This window comes from Heterodontus francisci, chromosome 4, assembly GCF_036365525.1.
Source record: "Heterodontus francisci isolate sHetFra1 chromosome 4, sHetFra1.hap1, whole genome shotgun sequence".
Classification (NCBI taxonomy): domain Eukaryota; kingdom Metazoa; phylum Chordata; class Chondrichthyes; order Heterodontiformes; family Heterodontidae; genus Heterodontus; species Heterodontus francisci.
The window spans coordinates 190677918-190694418 of record NC_090374.1 but is presented as its reverse complement, the minus strand read 5'-3'; the positions used below and the strand labels follow the sequence as shown (position 1 = coordinate 190694418).

Here is a 16501-nt window from a genome sequence, read left to right as displayed (position 1 = left end):
TCTAACCATTTCCAATTTGGATTTCTTTTAGTCCCTTTGTGTCATATAACAATGAGCCATAATGTTCTATAGCAGATCATCTAACAATGTCTGCTTTTAGCTAGACTTTCCCTCGCACAGTTAGGGCTTCAAATCTTTTGCATGGCACGTTACTGGAAGTGCAAGCTGATAACATTGCAGTGAGGGAAACCAGGCATCTGGGGCCTGAATGAACAGAACAAATGATTGCGTATCACCTTAACAAATCAGATTGAAGGATTGGGAAATTAACAGCATAAGGACTGAGATGGGCATGTAAATTAGAGTGGGTGAATTCAATGTCAAAGCAGGTACAAGGGGAGCATGCAAAAGGGAAAGTTAAAGATTATAATTTTACATTTAAAACATTAAAAACATCAAGGAATACAGGGATAGCACAGGAAAATGGGTTTTATAGCCCGCCCCCCCCCCCGCCCTTCCCCATCCCGATGTTTGGGGTTGTGGCGGGGGAGGGGGGGGGAATGCCTCTGGCAGAGGCCCATGGGTCTCGACGCCAGGAAGGCCCAGCCTGATATTGCCGGTGGCAGTGAGGCCTCATGGCGTACCCCACCACTTGGCAACGGGAGCTTAATTTGCATAGGTAAAGTTATTTAAATAAATAAATTACTTACCCACTCCCACCGTCTGTTCTACTGCCATATTGGTGCCAGTGGCCAGCACTCCCACACCTGCGGATCTCTGTACAGAGATCCGAGGCGGAACGCTGCGGTGGGGGGGGGGGGGGGGGGGGGGGAAAAGAGAGGGGAGCGGGTAAGTTCCTCTGTGTGGGGGGTTGGGGTGGCATCAGAGTAATTTAATTGGTCTAGGGGATGGTGGGAAGGGGGAGGGGTGCACCAGATAAGTGTTTTGTTTTGCGGGGGGGGCGAGGGGAGGAGGAGGGAAAGAGGGCACGTACTTAATTCTATGATTATTGGATGAGGGGGAGGTGGTGGTCAGGATCAAGTTAATTTTTTAAAACAATGTCCCTTTAAGTTGCAATGTAGGGCTTGAAGCCCTTTAAAAATGCTGCCGAGGCTTGCAGTGACGCTTGATGGTATTGCCAGGGGCAGTCCACCCAGCATTTAAATGAGCCACCACGTTTAATATCATGGCAGCTTCGCAACATGCGGTCTGTGCGTGCGGACCGCCATTGTTCATGTTCGCCGCCGAAATGCAAAATCCAGCCCGGTGTTGAAGTAGATGATCAGCCATGATCTCACTGAATGGCGGAGCAGACTTAATGGGCTACTCCTGCTCCTATTTCTTATGTTATTTTAAAATCTCCAACAATAAAACCTGGAGGATTAAGACTCCACACATATAATAGCTAATTTTCAGTGCCAGAGCAGTTGATTGGAAGTAAATAAGTCACCACGTTGGACTGAAGTGGCCAAGACTTAACTTTCTGTGGTGAGCTAAGCTCACATTTACTGCACAAATACAACTTCACGGCACTCGATGCTCTTCATTGGCGAGCCAGACGATAAGCTGTTTATGCAAAGCTAATGCAAAATGGTGCAAAAGGACAGCAATTTCTGGATATCTGCATGTAACATTGCACCTGCTTCTCACCTGAAGTTGCTTGCCATTTGCACATAAACAGCAGCGAGTGCCATTAGCTTCTCTGCTATTTTGACAGAAAACTCTGGAGAGGGACAGTGAGAGAGATGACCCTGCCAGTTCATGATACATGCATTGAAGCTGCCTTCAACAACCCAAGTTGGCATTCATCATTTATGCTATCCTGAAATCAGAAGTCCACAAACAGGTACTTATCTGTAATGTCTAGATCCTTTTGATAAATATATACATTAGCTGACAGCTTTAGTGAATAAAGTTGAAATATTACTTTTGCTTCATTAAATAACTTTTAATTAAGAATTTTAAAGCCCAAATTTATGGTCATGCATTTCACCAACGACGTGAATACTCTTTAAAGTTGATTGGTTATAGAAGAGAAGCATTCCACTATAATTGAATATCTAGAGATGAGCCATGAAATCTCAAACCTACCAGGGTAATGTTTTGGAGTTAATTCCAACTTGTGGGACAGCTGCATAGCTCCTGTAGTTGTATCCAGTGTGTAAACTGAAACTGAACCACTGGTAGAACGGGAAAATACTCAGTTAATGACCAGTTTTCAAAAAAGTGCAAATTTTTCATTCATTAAGATAAGAGATGTTAGTGCTAGGAAATGGAAGACAAACCAATTTAGAGACAGAATCAGCCTCTAGCATTACCAGGACAAGATAATTATTGATGAGGATGGCAAGGAGGAGACTCAAGTTCCCCTCATTGCAGCATCCAATTGTCTCTTAAATAATTCCAAGGTTTTCCCCTCCACTACTCTACCTGGAAGTCTATTTCATGTACTGATTGCTCTGAAAAACTTCAGAATGTCAGTCCTAAATTTGCTTTTTTACGAGTTTGAACCCATGGTCCCTTGTCCTACTCTCATTTAGTTTGAAGCGAGTTGCCAGGTTTACTTACTCATACTACCATTCTCTTATATTTATGTGATCACCTTAGACTTCTCCTTTCAAGGATAAAATGCCCAAGATTGTCCAATCTTTCCTCATAACTCAGACCGCTGACAGTAGGAATTCTTCTCTACACTGCTTCCAGTGCTAGAATATCTCATTGTGCCTTTGCGACCAGAAATTAATACAGTATTCATAAGGTGTGACCTTACCAGAGAATGATACAGTTTGATCATGACTTCTCCTGATATTCATTCTATTATGACTGCATTGTTCAATTGGTTTTGTTGACTGCTGCTCTACATTGGTTTGACATGTTGAGTATAGCATCCAGTAAGATCCCCATCATTACAGACAGACAGTCACTAAGCACTTGGATAAGTATGTACTGAACAAGGAAGTTGTCTACATGGACTTTCAGAAAGCATCTGATAGCATTAGAAATTGGAGATTTAAACAAAAAGATAGCACATGGAATTGGAAGTAACTTTGTGACAGATTGGCAAATTGGTTGGGAGACCGGGAGTAGGTTTAAATGCAACATTCTGGAATTGGTGGATAGAGAAACCATTCCTCCAGTGAGGAAATCCAGAACAAGGGCATTATCTTAAAATTATAGCCAGGCCAGTCGGAAGTGAAATCACGAAGCATTTTTTCACACAAAGGCCAGTGTAAATCTGGAACTCACTCCCTAACCAGGTTGCAATGTTCGGTCAATTGAAATTTTCAAAACTGTGATCAAATTTTTGTTAGATAAGGATACCAAGGGATATGGAAGAGAGGCAGAATGAAGCTGAGGTACAGATAAGCCACGAGCTAACTGAATGCCGGAACAAGTTCGAAGGGTTGAATGGCCTACTCCTGTAGACGCCTCTTCCAACTTTACTTCCAGCTATTTCAACAGCGTTTACATAATTCCTTTTTCTTTCCTTTGTGCTGAACTTTATACCGGTCTGTAATAAATTTAATCTATCATTTTTCTTCTTAGTACATATTTTGTCCAACTCATACTATAATTTCTAAACTGACTGTTGATTCCACTAACACTCCTAGTTTGGCATCACCTGCACATTTAACTAATTTGTACTGAGTTTCTAAGTCCAAGTTATTAATGAAAATTAGAAACAGTAACTGCGTCTTTAACGTGAACTTTGTGAAATGCCTTTGGGAAGTCTGGGTATATTACGTCAGAGGGTTTTACATAGTCAATTACGTCATCATTGGCTCAAAGACAAGACAAAAAAAAAATCAGGCAGTATCTTCCCCTTCTGACTTAATGCTGACTGCTGTTTATTAGATTATTGTACAGATATTATTCAAAATTTACTCGCGATAGTTAATTTCAGGTATAGCACGATGACTTTCAGTGTAAAGCTCTCGTATTCTCTGTCCCGAACGTGCACCTCAAAGGGACACTCCTTTACTGCATCCATGCTGTATTTTTCCACTTCTCATCATAACCCCCTGTGGCCTCATGCGCACTAGAAACAGGATTGAAACTTCCCAAAGTCATTTCATGCAGACAGGAGACATCAGAGGTGACATTTTCAGTGTTAAACAGCTTATTGTAAATAAAAGTAAATGCATAAAAATAAAACAAATCAGCCCTTTATTCAAGCCATACAAATTACAGCCATTTACCTATTATCCCTATGGCAGCTTCAAATGTAGCTATTGATGCTAAACTCATTTTACTGGCCATTTCTGACATCCCTGTATATTCTTTTCCATTGAAATTACATTATAGTTTCTGCCTCAATTGCTCCCTATGGCAAAGCTAATACTTTTTTTCACATCCCACTTCGTTCCAGTCATAATCCTCAGTTTATGTCTCTGTTGCCAATTTGCCAAACAGTGGAGACAATGTCACTATTTAACTTTCATAATTCTGAAAACATCTTAAATCTTCTCTCAATCTTCTCGATGCCAGTGAAACGCCCCTAATTTTGCACCTTTCTTCCCAACTATAACCTCTCATTACAGCTATCAAAATATAATCTGTACATTTGTAACATCGACATGATACAGCTCACTTACTTTGCACATCCAAAGGCCATCAATTTGTACTTGTTGTTTACAGCCACACAAGTACCATCAGTAACTTCTTGTGCCCACACACCATGCAAATTCTGAAAAGTAAAATTATAATTTTACATAAATATGATAAATGCAACACGGCACTTAACAGTCTCTATTCACAATAGTAGCCTTTTCACTTTACAACAGCCTCTGGTGTTCCTACTAGGGCTTTACAATCACAAGCTACATCAGCTTGTCTTGGAAATTATCAGTCTGCTTCTGGAAGGTACTTGCTCAATATACTGACATTCTATTATATTCTGCATATTTAGACACAGTATTCTCATTACTCTGAATGAAAAATAGTATATTTCATTGAGAAATGACAGTTACACATAAATAAAATTTATATGTGTATCTGTAGAAGAATCTCCCATGGCCTTGCTCATGGTTAGTCAGAAGATTATTGCATGAGTTTGTTGCAACCAGACATGGCACTCAGACCTGGACAATTTGCACCACTGTCCCACTAGCGGTGGGAGGCATGAACAACAGGTTTTAATGTCATCTATTAAAAGTCATAGTATGCGTTGCGGTTACATTTTAGGCCTCGAGGCATTACTAATGTCACAATTTAGGAACACATTAGTGACAACAGAAAATAAGGATGACAAATAGGAAGTTTTGAGAATTAAATATGCATATTGACAACTATCAGGGACTGCATATTAAGGCCAGATATTATTCATGATTTTATCCAGACTACTTTTGTTCTATATATGGTCACACAAAAACACAATGCAACTTTAAACTTTAATTCTTTGTTTTTAATCCACCTTCAGCTACCAAGAACAGTATGCTGTTCTATGAACATTTCCATGAAAGCCAATAATTGCTATGGTGTAATGTGATCTTTCTATAACCATTTCAATCTTTTTATGCTCATATAGGTAACGTCTAGTTGAAGTACACCATTGCTAGATGCAAAGCAAAGCACAGCACTGTGCCACAATAAGCTTTAGTCTGCAACTTCTGAAGTGCACTCCATCAACCCCCTTCCAAATAGCAGCAACATGAATTTTCCACTACCCACAGTATTTTTATTGCTTTGCTAGCCAAAATTGCAAACTCAGTGCCAACATGCGGGCAGGTCAGTGATGGCCCCCAACCCACTATGATCTGCATCAAGATTGCCCAAGGTAATTTCAAACATAGGAAAGTGAGGAAAACATACACGGAGAGATATCAAGGCTGTTTTTTTTTTTAAAATCCACTTCATATCATTTGGACATTTTCACAATGTTTTTTATGGACTGCATTAAAAGTGTTGAAGTTAATGGCATTCATGTCCAGAATTACAATTTATTATGTAGAACATTCTAGTCATCAGCCAACACTTCTCTTCAGGGATTTGAACAACAATGTCATGGAATGTGGGGCTGCAACCATGATCCCCACGCATGAAGCTACTTATTTCACCAATGCCATTATGGTGAGGTGCAAAGCAGCAACAAAGCTTCTCTATACAGGGTGACAGCCTTATCCCATGGAGTAACTTCTCAGTTATACACCACCCAGTGTTGGCCACACACCAAAATTGGAAATCTAGCAAGTTGTCCACCTTCTTCGTTAGGGATACACGACAAGAGAAAAATATTTTTTCTAAAATAAAGAGCAAGGATGCATTATTTCTGAACATGCTACTATGATGCGTCTGATCCCCCAAAAAACCTAGCTCTGGATTCAAATATTAGATTTAGTTCCCAAAACCTCCATCAAATAATCAATTAAAATATTGGTTAACACATCTGAAATGAATGAAAATCTTTCAATTTTAATATATGGCAATGATATACGAAATGTCACAACTAAAATGCATTTTACCTCAGCTGTAAGTTTACTGGATACAGGAGTAATGAAACCAATCCGACCATCATCAAAAACCACAGCAAAACCATCAAGTGTTGCACAGTATTCCATATCTTGGATATGTATAGATTCAAAATCTAATGAATGACCTGTCAAACAAAAAAACAAAATCTTACTATGCTGTAAAATTCATACTAGCATTTGCAAGTATCAAACAAATAGTCTGATGTGTGCTGTATGCTGTATATTCTGAACCAATCAGGGAACTGTTTGTATGTGTTGAACCAATTGCAGGCTGACCAATACCACATTAAATCTGGACTTAATTGTATCTGAATAATGAATACCAACTTGCCACATTAAGCAGTTATTCCATGCAGGTGCCACTCAATGCACGGTTAATTCTTAATGCTCGCAACATTAAAATTATAAATCTCAGTTTTATTAAATGACAGATTATCTGGATATTATCATTGGACAAATATGAAAAGTCTGCGCTTTAGATTATGTCACTTTGCTTAGACCTGGGGGAGGTGCAGGGTTGAAAATGGCAGTGACAGGTCTACAAATGGAGTTTGCAAGAGGATCGTGTGTCCTGGATTCCACATTTGCTTAGTGTTTGCATTTAGGCACAGTCAGACATTTGCAGCACTTTAATGAAAAATATTTTGAATAACCAATACTAAATAATGAAAACTTGAACCATTAGTTTTCAATTGAGATGGTTACTTTAAAGGCACTATACAAATGCAATTTGAGTTATAATACTTCTATAATGCTAAATTCAGCATTTAAAAAAAAAGTAGGCAGCACTGGCTAGCTCTGAGAACGGTAGAGGCCAGCAGAGAGTGGCAGAATGTCACGTGTTAAGGATCAGTCTGAAGATGTCAATATTAGTGTCTTGCAGGCCCGCACCTGCCAATAATGAGGCATATTAATTTGGTCATATGAACATTGATTTTAAACTTGCTGGGAAGAGAAGGCCTGTTACAAGGGCTGCCAGACACTTTGCTGAAAAACATTTGCATACTAACAGATAGTGCTTGTGGAGACAAAAGGACCATTCCCTGACACATTCAACACACAATGGATTTTGCTCATCAGACATTGAAGGCGTAAGGAAGAGCATTCCAGAGACTGCTAAGGTGATACGATCCACAAAATCCAGGACTGATTAAACCAGCTCATCACGACTAACTGGCTGGTCCCGGGTTTTTTGAACTAGCCGCAGAGTTTTTGAACTCAAAGATTTTTTTTTTTTTAATTATTCGTTCATGGGATGTGGGTGTCACTGGCTATGCCAGCATTTATTACCCATCCCTAATTGCCCTGGAAAAGGTGGTGGTGAGCTGCCTTCTTGAACCGCTGCAGTCCATGTGAGGTAGGTACACCCACAATGCTATTAGGAAGGAGTTCCAGGATTTTGACCCAGCGACAGTCAAGGAACTGCTTGCTCCTGGAGTGAGAAGACCTCTCCTGTCTGCTCCCATCTCTTTCTCACAAGCCTCTGGACCCATTGACGACACACGAACTTCAAGAGAAAAAAGTCTCCTACATCAAACAAGGTTTAAGAATAATATTGGGCCCCAACGAAAAGCAAGACCTACCTATAATCAAGGACTTTACCGCGATCTCGAAGAACAGTAACCAAAACCATCTTCAGATATTGCCTCAAACTTTTCCATTTTATTTCTTCTGCTCTTTTCAGTCTCTATCTGCTTGTGTGCATCACGTATGCAAGCTAGTGTGGGAGCCTCGTGTATCCGTAGGCGTTAACCAAATTAGAGTTTAAGTTTAATAAAGTTCAACCTTTCTTCTTTAAATCTAAGAAAACCTGTCTGGTTAGTTTCTTTGCCTTACAATTGGAAAGCAGTGAACAAGGATTCACCAAGGGGGAGCTAAAAACTCGGTGTGTTTAAAATTAAACGCTAATACGGTAAGACCAGGTGAAGGATGAGAGGAAACCCTAGATCCCTTTCTCACTTGGTCGTAACAATTACATACTCTTCTCTTAATATAGGATCACTTCTGTAAGTGGACCTTGCATGGTCTGCGCTTTTTTCTGTCCAATATCTACTTAGACGATAGCACATCTAAGGGATGGTAACGGAGAATCATTATCCTGGGAACAGTTATTGTTACTGGACTAGTTTTTCAAGAGCCTGGACTAATAATCCAGAGATTAAGTTCAAATCCCACCTCAGCAACCAGGGAATTTAAATTTAGCTAGTTAAATAAATCTGGAATAAAAAATAATTATGACCATGAAACTACCAGGATTGTCGTAAAAATCCAACTGGTTTACTAATGTCCTTTAGGGAAGGAAATCTGCTGCTCTTAATTGGTCTGCCTTATATTTGACTCCAGATCTACAGCAAAATGTGGCTGGCTTTTGCTAACTGCCCTTGAAATGACCTAGCAAGCCACTCAGTTGTCAAAAAGATGGCATACTCTCTAGAGCAATTAGGGATGGGCAACAAATGCTGGCCTTGCCAGCGATGCCTACACCCGATAAATATATATATTTTTAAATTCCACATATTAACTACTGAAGTAGGACACTTGCAGGTACATGAAGCTTTATTGAATAGGAAGGCTGAAATAGCACTTTACTGAGATAAGACAGATTCAAACTATCAAGTTGTTCATTTTACATAAAAATGAACAGTATACAGTTTTGAATGAGAATAATCAATTTCTCTATGCTCCTTGGTTATGGAAAATAATAAAGATACATCTTACTGGTTTTCTAAGCATGAGTTTGTTTCACTAGCTAAGCTGGTCCAAACTTTTAAAATAGGCTGTTTCTTGCTGCTGTGAAAATACAGATTATTCTGGTTGAGTGTGTCATGAAGGTACTTCCATGATTAATTTTTTTTTTTTGAGGACTCATGTTTAAAAGATTTGAGAATTGGTTCATTTGAAAAACTGAGGAGACGCCTGGATTTGTTTTTTTTTTAATAAAAGGAAAGGTTACTGGAAGGACACTTTGGATTGTTTTTAAAAAACACTTACTGGAAGAGACAATGAAGGGCTAAATAAATTTAAAGGAGCCTTGCTGGCTGTTGGAGTTGTTTACAAAGAAGTCACATGTCTAGGTTTATGGTTGTCAGGAGTTTTTGGCTTCCTGATTTGGGCTTGGACTGTTAGCAGAATACACACCAACTGAGCATTCGGAGAAGCCACCCAACGCATCCTTTTCCACCTGCTTTGGAACATCGTCTGAGAATCCAGTGTAACAGCTGAAAACGCTGATGCAGTAATTCTCCCGAAAAGCCTACAAGACTACTCCTCGACTTCTCCTGAACAAACTGCTCCAGAAAGATCTCAGTGGCAGCTGTCTACATATCCCCGAATGTCAGACCAAAGGCCATCTGGAACATTCCATATCTTTTCCTTCAAGAATTGACAACTTGGCCAAAGTAGTTTATTTTTTAATTTGATCTCTGCAGAGCCAGTTTTTTCACTTTATTTTTTTCTTTAACCAATGTGTGTGCGCGTGTGTGGGGGCGCGCGCGCATTAGGTTATTTTTGCAAGGGTAGATATTTACACTCATATTTCAACTGTATCTTTATTGAATAAGTTTTGTTTTATAATAAATCAACAGTTTTGTTGTTTATTAAAGAAACCTGGTTGGCGGATTTTTATTCTGAAACTAATATAGATAAAAAGTATATAATTGGCTGTATTGGGAACTGGGTAAAATATTTAAATCTATGTTGTGGCCAGTGCAGTAGTGGAACTAGAAAAAGACAGTGCATTCCTCCAACCTTGGTCTTAACAAGTGAGACACCTGTAGCCTGAGACCCCACTGTGCAAATTGGACAGGACAACACCCAGACTATCAAGCTTCGTACACAAAGCTTGGAATTGTACATAATGATTACCACCCCTTAATGAAAAGCTAATTATAAGGCATAAACTAAAAAAGGAGGGGGGGGGGGGCAGGGAGAAGTGTTAGGTGAGGGAAATTTAGAAATCTAAAGAGAAAAGCTGAGGTAATAGAGCAGTAGTGCAATTTGGGTAAAGATAAGCAAAGAGACAGGAAAGACAGGAAGTTTAATGGTAACAGTGCATCACTGAATGTCAATAAGGTCCATGCAAAGAACGGTAGTAAAAAAAAAAGCAAAATTAAAGACTCTATATGAATGCGCAAGTATTCATACTAAGACAGATAAACTAGTAGCACAAATAGAGAAACATGGCTTAGATCTAATCACCATTATGGAGACATGTTTACAAGGTGACCAAGGTTGGGAAATAAATATTCTAGGGTACTCAACATTTTGAAAAGACAGGCAGAATGGAAAAGGAGTAGCTCTGATAGTAAAAGATGACAAAGACAGGATCTTGGTTCAGAAGATCAGGAGGTAGAATCAGTATGGGTGAAGATTAGGAATAACAAGGCTTGGAAAACACTGGTGGGAGTAGTTTACAGGCCCCCTAACTGTAGTTGGACAAAGCATTAAGCAACAAATGATTGGAGCTTGTAGCAAAGGCAATGTAATAATTATAGGGAAATTCAACATTCGTGCAGACAAATCAAGTTGACAAATGTAGTCTGGAAGATGAGTTTGCAGAATTCTTTCATGACAGTTTCTTGGAACAATACATTGTGTAACGAGGCAGGTTTAATTAATAATCTCATAGCAAATGATCCTCTTGGAATAAATGATAATACAATTACATATTAAGTGACATACTCCAGTCCCAAACAAGAATCTTAAACTTAAACAAAACTAATTACATAGTTATGAGGGGAGAGTTGGCTAAGGTTGATTGGGTAAATAGACTAAAAGGGTATAGTGGTAAATAAACAGTGGCAAACTTTTAAAGAAATGATTCAAATTAGTCAACAAAAATATATTCCATTAAAAATAAAAACTGAGAAAAATCCATCCGTGGATTACTAGGAAAGTTCAGGATAGTATTGGATTAAAAGAGGATTATAATGCTGCAAAGAACAATAGCGAGCCTGAGGATTGGGAGAGTTTTAGAAACTCGCTCAGGGTGGCCAAAAAGTTGATAAGGACAGAGACAGAGACAAAAACGACAGAGTAAACTAGTCAGAAATATAAAAACAGATAAGAGCATTTACAAGTATAGAAAGAGTAGCTAAGTAAGTACTGGTCCCTTACAGATAGAGACAGGAGAAACTATCATGGGGAATGAGGAAATGGCAGAAATGTTGAACAAGTATTTTGCGTCTGTCTTCACAGAAGACTCAAGTTACATTCCAGACATAGAGGGTAATAAGAGGCGAATAATAGGGAAGAACTTACGGTAATTAATATCAGCAGAGAAAAAGTATTGGAGAAACTTAAAAGCTGACAAATCCCCAGAACCTGATGACCTACATCCCAAAGTTCTGAAGTAGCTACAGAGATAGTGGATGTACCATTTACAATTTCCCAAAATTCCCTAGGTTCTAGAACAGTCCCAGCAGATTGGAAGTTAGCAACTGTAACACCGTTATTCAAGAATGGAGGGAGAGAAAACTGGGAACTACAGGACATCAGTTGTCAGGAAAATGCTGAAATCTATTATTAAAAAGAGATCTTAATGCATTTAGAAAATCATAGTATGATCAGAGTCAACACTGTTTTACGAAAGGGAAATAATGTTTGACCAATTTATTAATCTTTCTGAGGATATAACTATTAGGTAAAGGAAAGCCAACAGATACAGTATACTTGGATTTCCAAAAGGCATTCGATAAGGCACCATACAAAAGGTTAATATGCAAGATAAGAGCTCATGGAGTTGGGGATAATATACTAGCACGGATGGGGGATAGGTTAATGGACAGGAAGCACAGAGTAGGGATAAACGGGACATTTGTAAGTTGGCAGGTATAACTAATAGAGTGCCACTGATGGTTGTGAATATTTGGAATTGCCTACCCCAGAGAGTTGTGGACGCTCCATTGTTAAGTATATTTAAGGCAGAATTGGACAGATATTTGGACTCTCAAGGAATCAATATGGGGAGCGGGCAGGAAAATGGGGTTGAGGCAGATCATCAGCCATGATCGTATTGAATGGCGGAGCAGGCTCGAGGGGCCGTATGATCTACTGCTGCTCCTATTTCTTATGTTCGTATTCTGCAAGTTTAGATACACAGGCTACAGTTTTATTAGCTGAATTTCAGCACAGTTCAGATCGACCAAGCACGAAGGCCTTACCTCTTGAAGACTGCAGGTCTACAGAAAATGGAACTGAACAAAGATTAATGGCTTTCCTTCCATTTGTCAAACCATCCCAATGAATAAGATGGAGTATCCCATCATTAGTAGCGATTACCAAATCATCCTGCATAGACTGCAAACTGGGAAGAGGGAAAATATAATTAGTATGGAAACCTCTAATGCATTACAATAAATCAGAGTAGGATTCACCAGGTCTATCAACAGCAGAAAGGCAACACATGATCCAATTCTAAAATACCTACTCAATATTTGGTTACTATATTTCTACATTAAAGTCTTTGTTATTGATTGCTGTCAGACTTTGGTTATGGTGAAAAGGAAGGAAAGACAATGACGCTCTTCCTGGTGGTGAAAATGCAACATTACAGATTTCAACACGACACTCCTAAACAATTAAAAAGGTTAGAAAAACGTGTCTTCACGGAGAGGTTCGTTAGAATGTGGACAAATCAACGTTAAAGTAGACTCCATAAATTTCTTAAAAGGGAATTAGAATTTAATTGAAAAGGAATTAAAGGTTATGAATAGTGTGCTCTGTCAGGGGAGACATCAAAGCCCCGTCTGTCCTCACAGATAGATGTAAAAGATGTGATGCCACTTTTTGAAGAGCAAGTGAGTTTTCCCAGTGGTATGCACCAGGCTATCCTTCAACCAATGCCACCAAAAAAAAGATTAGAGAGTCATCACAGCACAGGAGGCAGCCATTCGACCCATCAAGTCCACGCCAGCTCTCTGCAGAGCAATCCAGTCAGTCCCATTCTCCACTATGCCCATAGGCCTGCAAGTTATTTTCCTCAGTGCCCATCATATTTCCTTTTGAAATCATTCATCGCTTCTGCTTCGAAACCCTTGTAGGCAGCAAGTTCAAGATAGTTACCACTTGTTGCGTAAAATACTTCTTCACATCTCTGCACTGCATCTCTTGCCCAAAACCTTGAAATCAGTGTCCTTCGTTCTTGGACCATCAGCTAATGGCAACAGCATTTCTTCGTCTACCTTATCTAAATCTGTCACATTCTTGTACATCTCGAGCAGATCTCCCTCAATCTCCAAGAACAATAATCCTAGCTTCTCAAACTTAACCCTGTAGTGAATTTCCCTCATCCCGAGAACTGTTCTGGTAAATCTCCTCTGCATTCTCTCAAGGATCCTCACATCCTTCCTAAAGTGTGGTGATCAGAACTGGATGCAATACTCTAGTTGGGGTCTAACTAAAGCTTTATAATGGTACAATATAACTTCCCTGCTTTTGTACTGAATACCTCTATTTATGACACCCAAGATCCAACATGCTTTGCTAACTACTCTTTCGTTATGTCCTGCCACCTTCAAAGATCAGAGACTCTTCTGTTCACAGGCACCATATGCTTTAACAAACTGGAAGAAAAACAAAACAATGAGAGATCCTATTTACATACACATGGTACACAAGTATTCATTCAAATACTAGGTTAAAAACTACTCTATATTTCAACAAAAGGTGGCCAGCATGGGGATATGAGGTAATCTGATTGAGAGAGTACATATCTTAACTTATTACAAACAAAATTACCTTCTGCTATATTCAAGTACATCACACTAGAAGTCAGAATGTACACCACATGGCAAGACTAAGTAACATTAGAAGCTGTCCTTATCCTGCCTTAATAGCGAGAGTTACACCAACACACTGGTGGAGTCCCTCACTTGCATAAAAATAAAGCAAAATGGAAAGCCCACTTAGATATCAGCCTCACAGATAAACCACTGCACTCCAGTGGCAACTAGTAAGAAAAAAGCAAAAGAAAAATACAGTCACAATGTATAAAGTTCACAAATTTTATTTTACTCCACATTACAATCACAAGGTGAAATAAAGAAGTTTAATGACAGCTGATTTTTTTTTAAAGGAAGCAGCAAAGATGCTGCAGAATTGCACAAATGAAATGGAATTAAATGACCCCATCCTAAAATGGTTTGACAATTCTTAAATATAATTTAATACTAAAAAATCTGAACGATTCTTTAGATTACAGACAACACACATCAAATTCAAATTGGGGTGGGGGGGGAAAAGAGAGAAAGAGGGGGGGGGAAGAGAGAAAGGGGGGGGGGAAGAGAGAAAGTGGGGGGGGGGAAAGAGAGAAAGGGGGGGGGGGAAAGAGAGAAAGGGGGGGGGGAAAGAGAGAAAGGGGGGGGGGGAAGAGAGAAAGGGGGGGGGAAAGAGAGAAAGGGGGGGGAAAGAGAGAAGAGGGGGGGGGAAAGAGAGAAAGGGGGGGGAAAGAGAGAAAGGGGGGGGGGAAAGAGAGAAGAGGGGGGGAAAGAGAAGAGGGGGGGGAAAGAGAAGAGGGGGGGGAAAGAGAAGAGGGGGGGAGGAGGAGGAGAGGGGGGGGAGGAGGAGGAGAGGGGGGGGAGGAGGAGGAGAGGGGGGGGGAGGAGGAGGAGAGGGGGGGAGGAGGAGGAGAGGGGGGGGAGGAGGAGGAGAGGGGGGGGGAGAGGAGGAGAGAGGGGGGGAGGAGGAGAGAGGGGGGGGAGGAGGAGAGAGGGGGGGGAGGAGGAGAGAGGGGGGGGAGGAGGAGAGAGGGGGGGGAGGAGGAGAGAGGGGGGGGAGGAGGAGAGAGGGGGGGGAGGAGGAGAGAGGGGGGGGAGGAGGAGAGAGGGGGGGGAGGAGGAGAGAGGGGGGGGAGGAGGAGAGAGGGGGGGGAGAGGAGAGAGGGGGGGGAGGAGGAGAGAGGGGGGGAGGAGGAGAGAGGGGGGGGAGGAGGAGAGAGGGGGGGAGGAGGAGAGAGGGGGGGAGGAGGAGAGAGGGGGGGAGGAGAGAGGGGGGGAGGAGGAGAGGGGGGGAGGAGAGAGGGGGGGGAAGAGAGGGGGGGGAGAGGGGAGGAGGAGAGGGGAGGAGGGAGGGGAGGAGGAGAGGGGGAGGAGGAGAGGGGGAGGAGGAGAGGGGGAGGAGGAGAGGGGGAGGAGGAGAGGGGGAGGAGGAGAGGGGAGGGAGAGGGAGGAGGGAGGGTGGAGGGGTGAGGAGGGAGGGTGGAGAGGGCAGGGGTGAGTTAGGGAGAGGGGGGAGAGGAGGGGAGGGTGAGTTAGGGAGAGGGGGGAGAGGGGAAATGGAATGAGAAAATCAAGATTGACTGATATAAAATGTGAGATGCTTATTTAAAAAAGGGATTAATTTTGCTCTCAATTTCACATTTAAAAATTGTTTTGTAATTTCAGGTCACAACCCTCCTATTAAGGCTACTTTCCACCTGGCAGAAGACTCCAGCACTGTTACACGGTGTACTCCATTTTGACAGATGGCAAAATTCAGGTCTCTGTAATACCATAGCTTTGCCTTCAATACATTTGCAAAATGCAATTAGCTCCAGTTAGCTGAATCATAAGCAGCTACATCAAGCAAGATTAAACTTTAATCCTCGCGGCAATTACTAAGTCAAAATCCCAATGCATTAAGAACAAACGATAGCTTATTTAAAAATAACCAAACAATTTGTAACAGTAGAGATGGGAATGTTGAAGCATTACCTTGTGATTTTGGCTTGGAAATCTAGCACTTTCTTCATCTCCACAGTTAGGGATGGAGCACATTGTTCCTCCTTGTAACCTGGAGTTACTTTCACTCTTACGTTTCCTCTACAGTAAAAAGTCAGTTTGTTAAAGTGATACATGATTCCATTTATGCAATTGGTGCAAGCATTCACACAAATATTGAGTGAAAACTATATTATTAAGTGACTTGCATAAGGAAATGGATAATCTGAGGGAATGGAATAATCTGAGGGAATGGAGGCCTTAGCCAAACAAAATTACTGTCTACTGTAAAATCTATTTTAATTGTTAAAATTAAAAAGCTGGACATGTTGATTTTTGGCAAAACGAGCAAGCAACGGCTTAAAAATCTCCACTGCCTGCTATACAGTTAAAATG

At 40.8% G+C, this 16501-nt stretch overlaps 1 protein-coding gene across 4 annotated transcripts in view; it reads right to left on the bottom strand.

Moving 5' to 3' along the window:
• Nucleotides 1–16501, bottom strand: part of ric1 (RIC1 homolog, RAB6A GEF complex partner 1) — a 201169-nt gene that overhangs the window by 73243 nt on the left and 111425 nt on the right. For all 4 annotated transcript variants that reach the window (XM_068030703.1, XM_068030704.1, XM_068030705.1 and 1 more), the window contains 5 exons: nucleotides 16100–16207; nucleotides 12572–12714; nucleotides 6402–6535; nucleotides 4536–4627; nucleotides 2032–2120 (listed from right to left, as the gene is read on the bottom strand). In XM_068030703.1, coding sequence (XP_067886804.1) covers nucleotides 2032–2120; nucleotides 4536–4627; nucleotides 6402–6535; nucleotides 12572–12714; nucleotides 16100–16207 — 566 coding nt within the window. The remainder of the gene's footprint in view (nucleotides 1–2031; nucleotides 2121–4535; nucleotides 4628–6401; nucleotides 6536–12571; nucleotides 12715–16099; nucleotides 16208–16501) is intronic.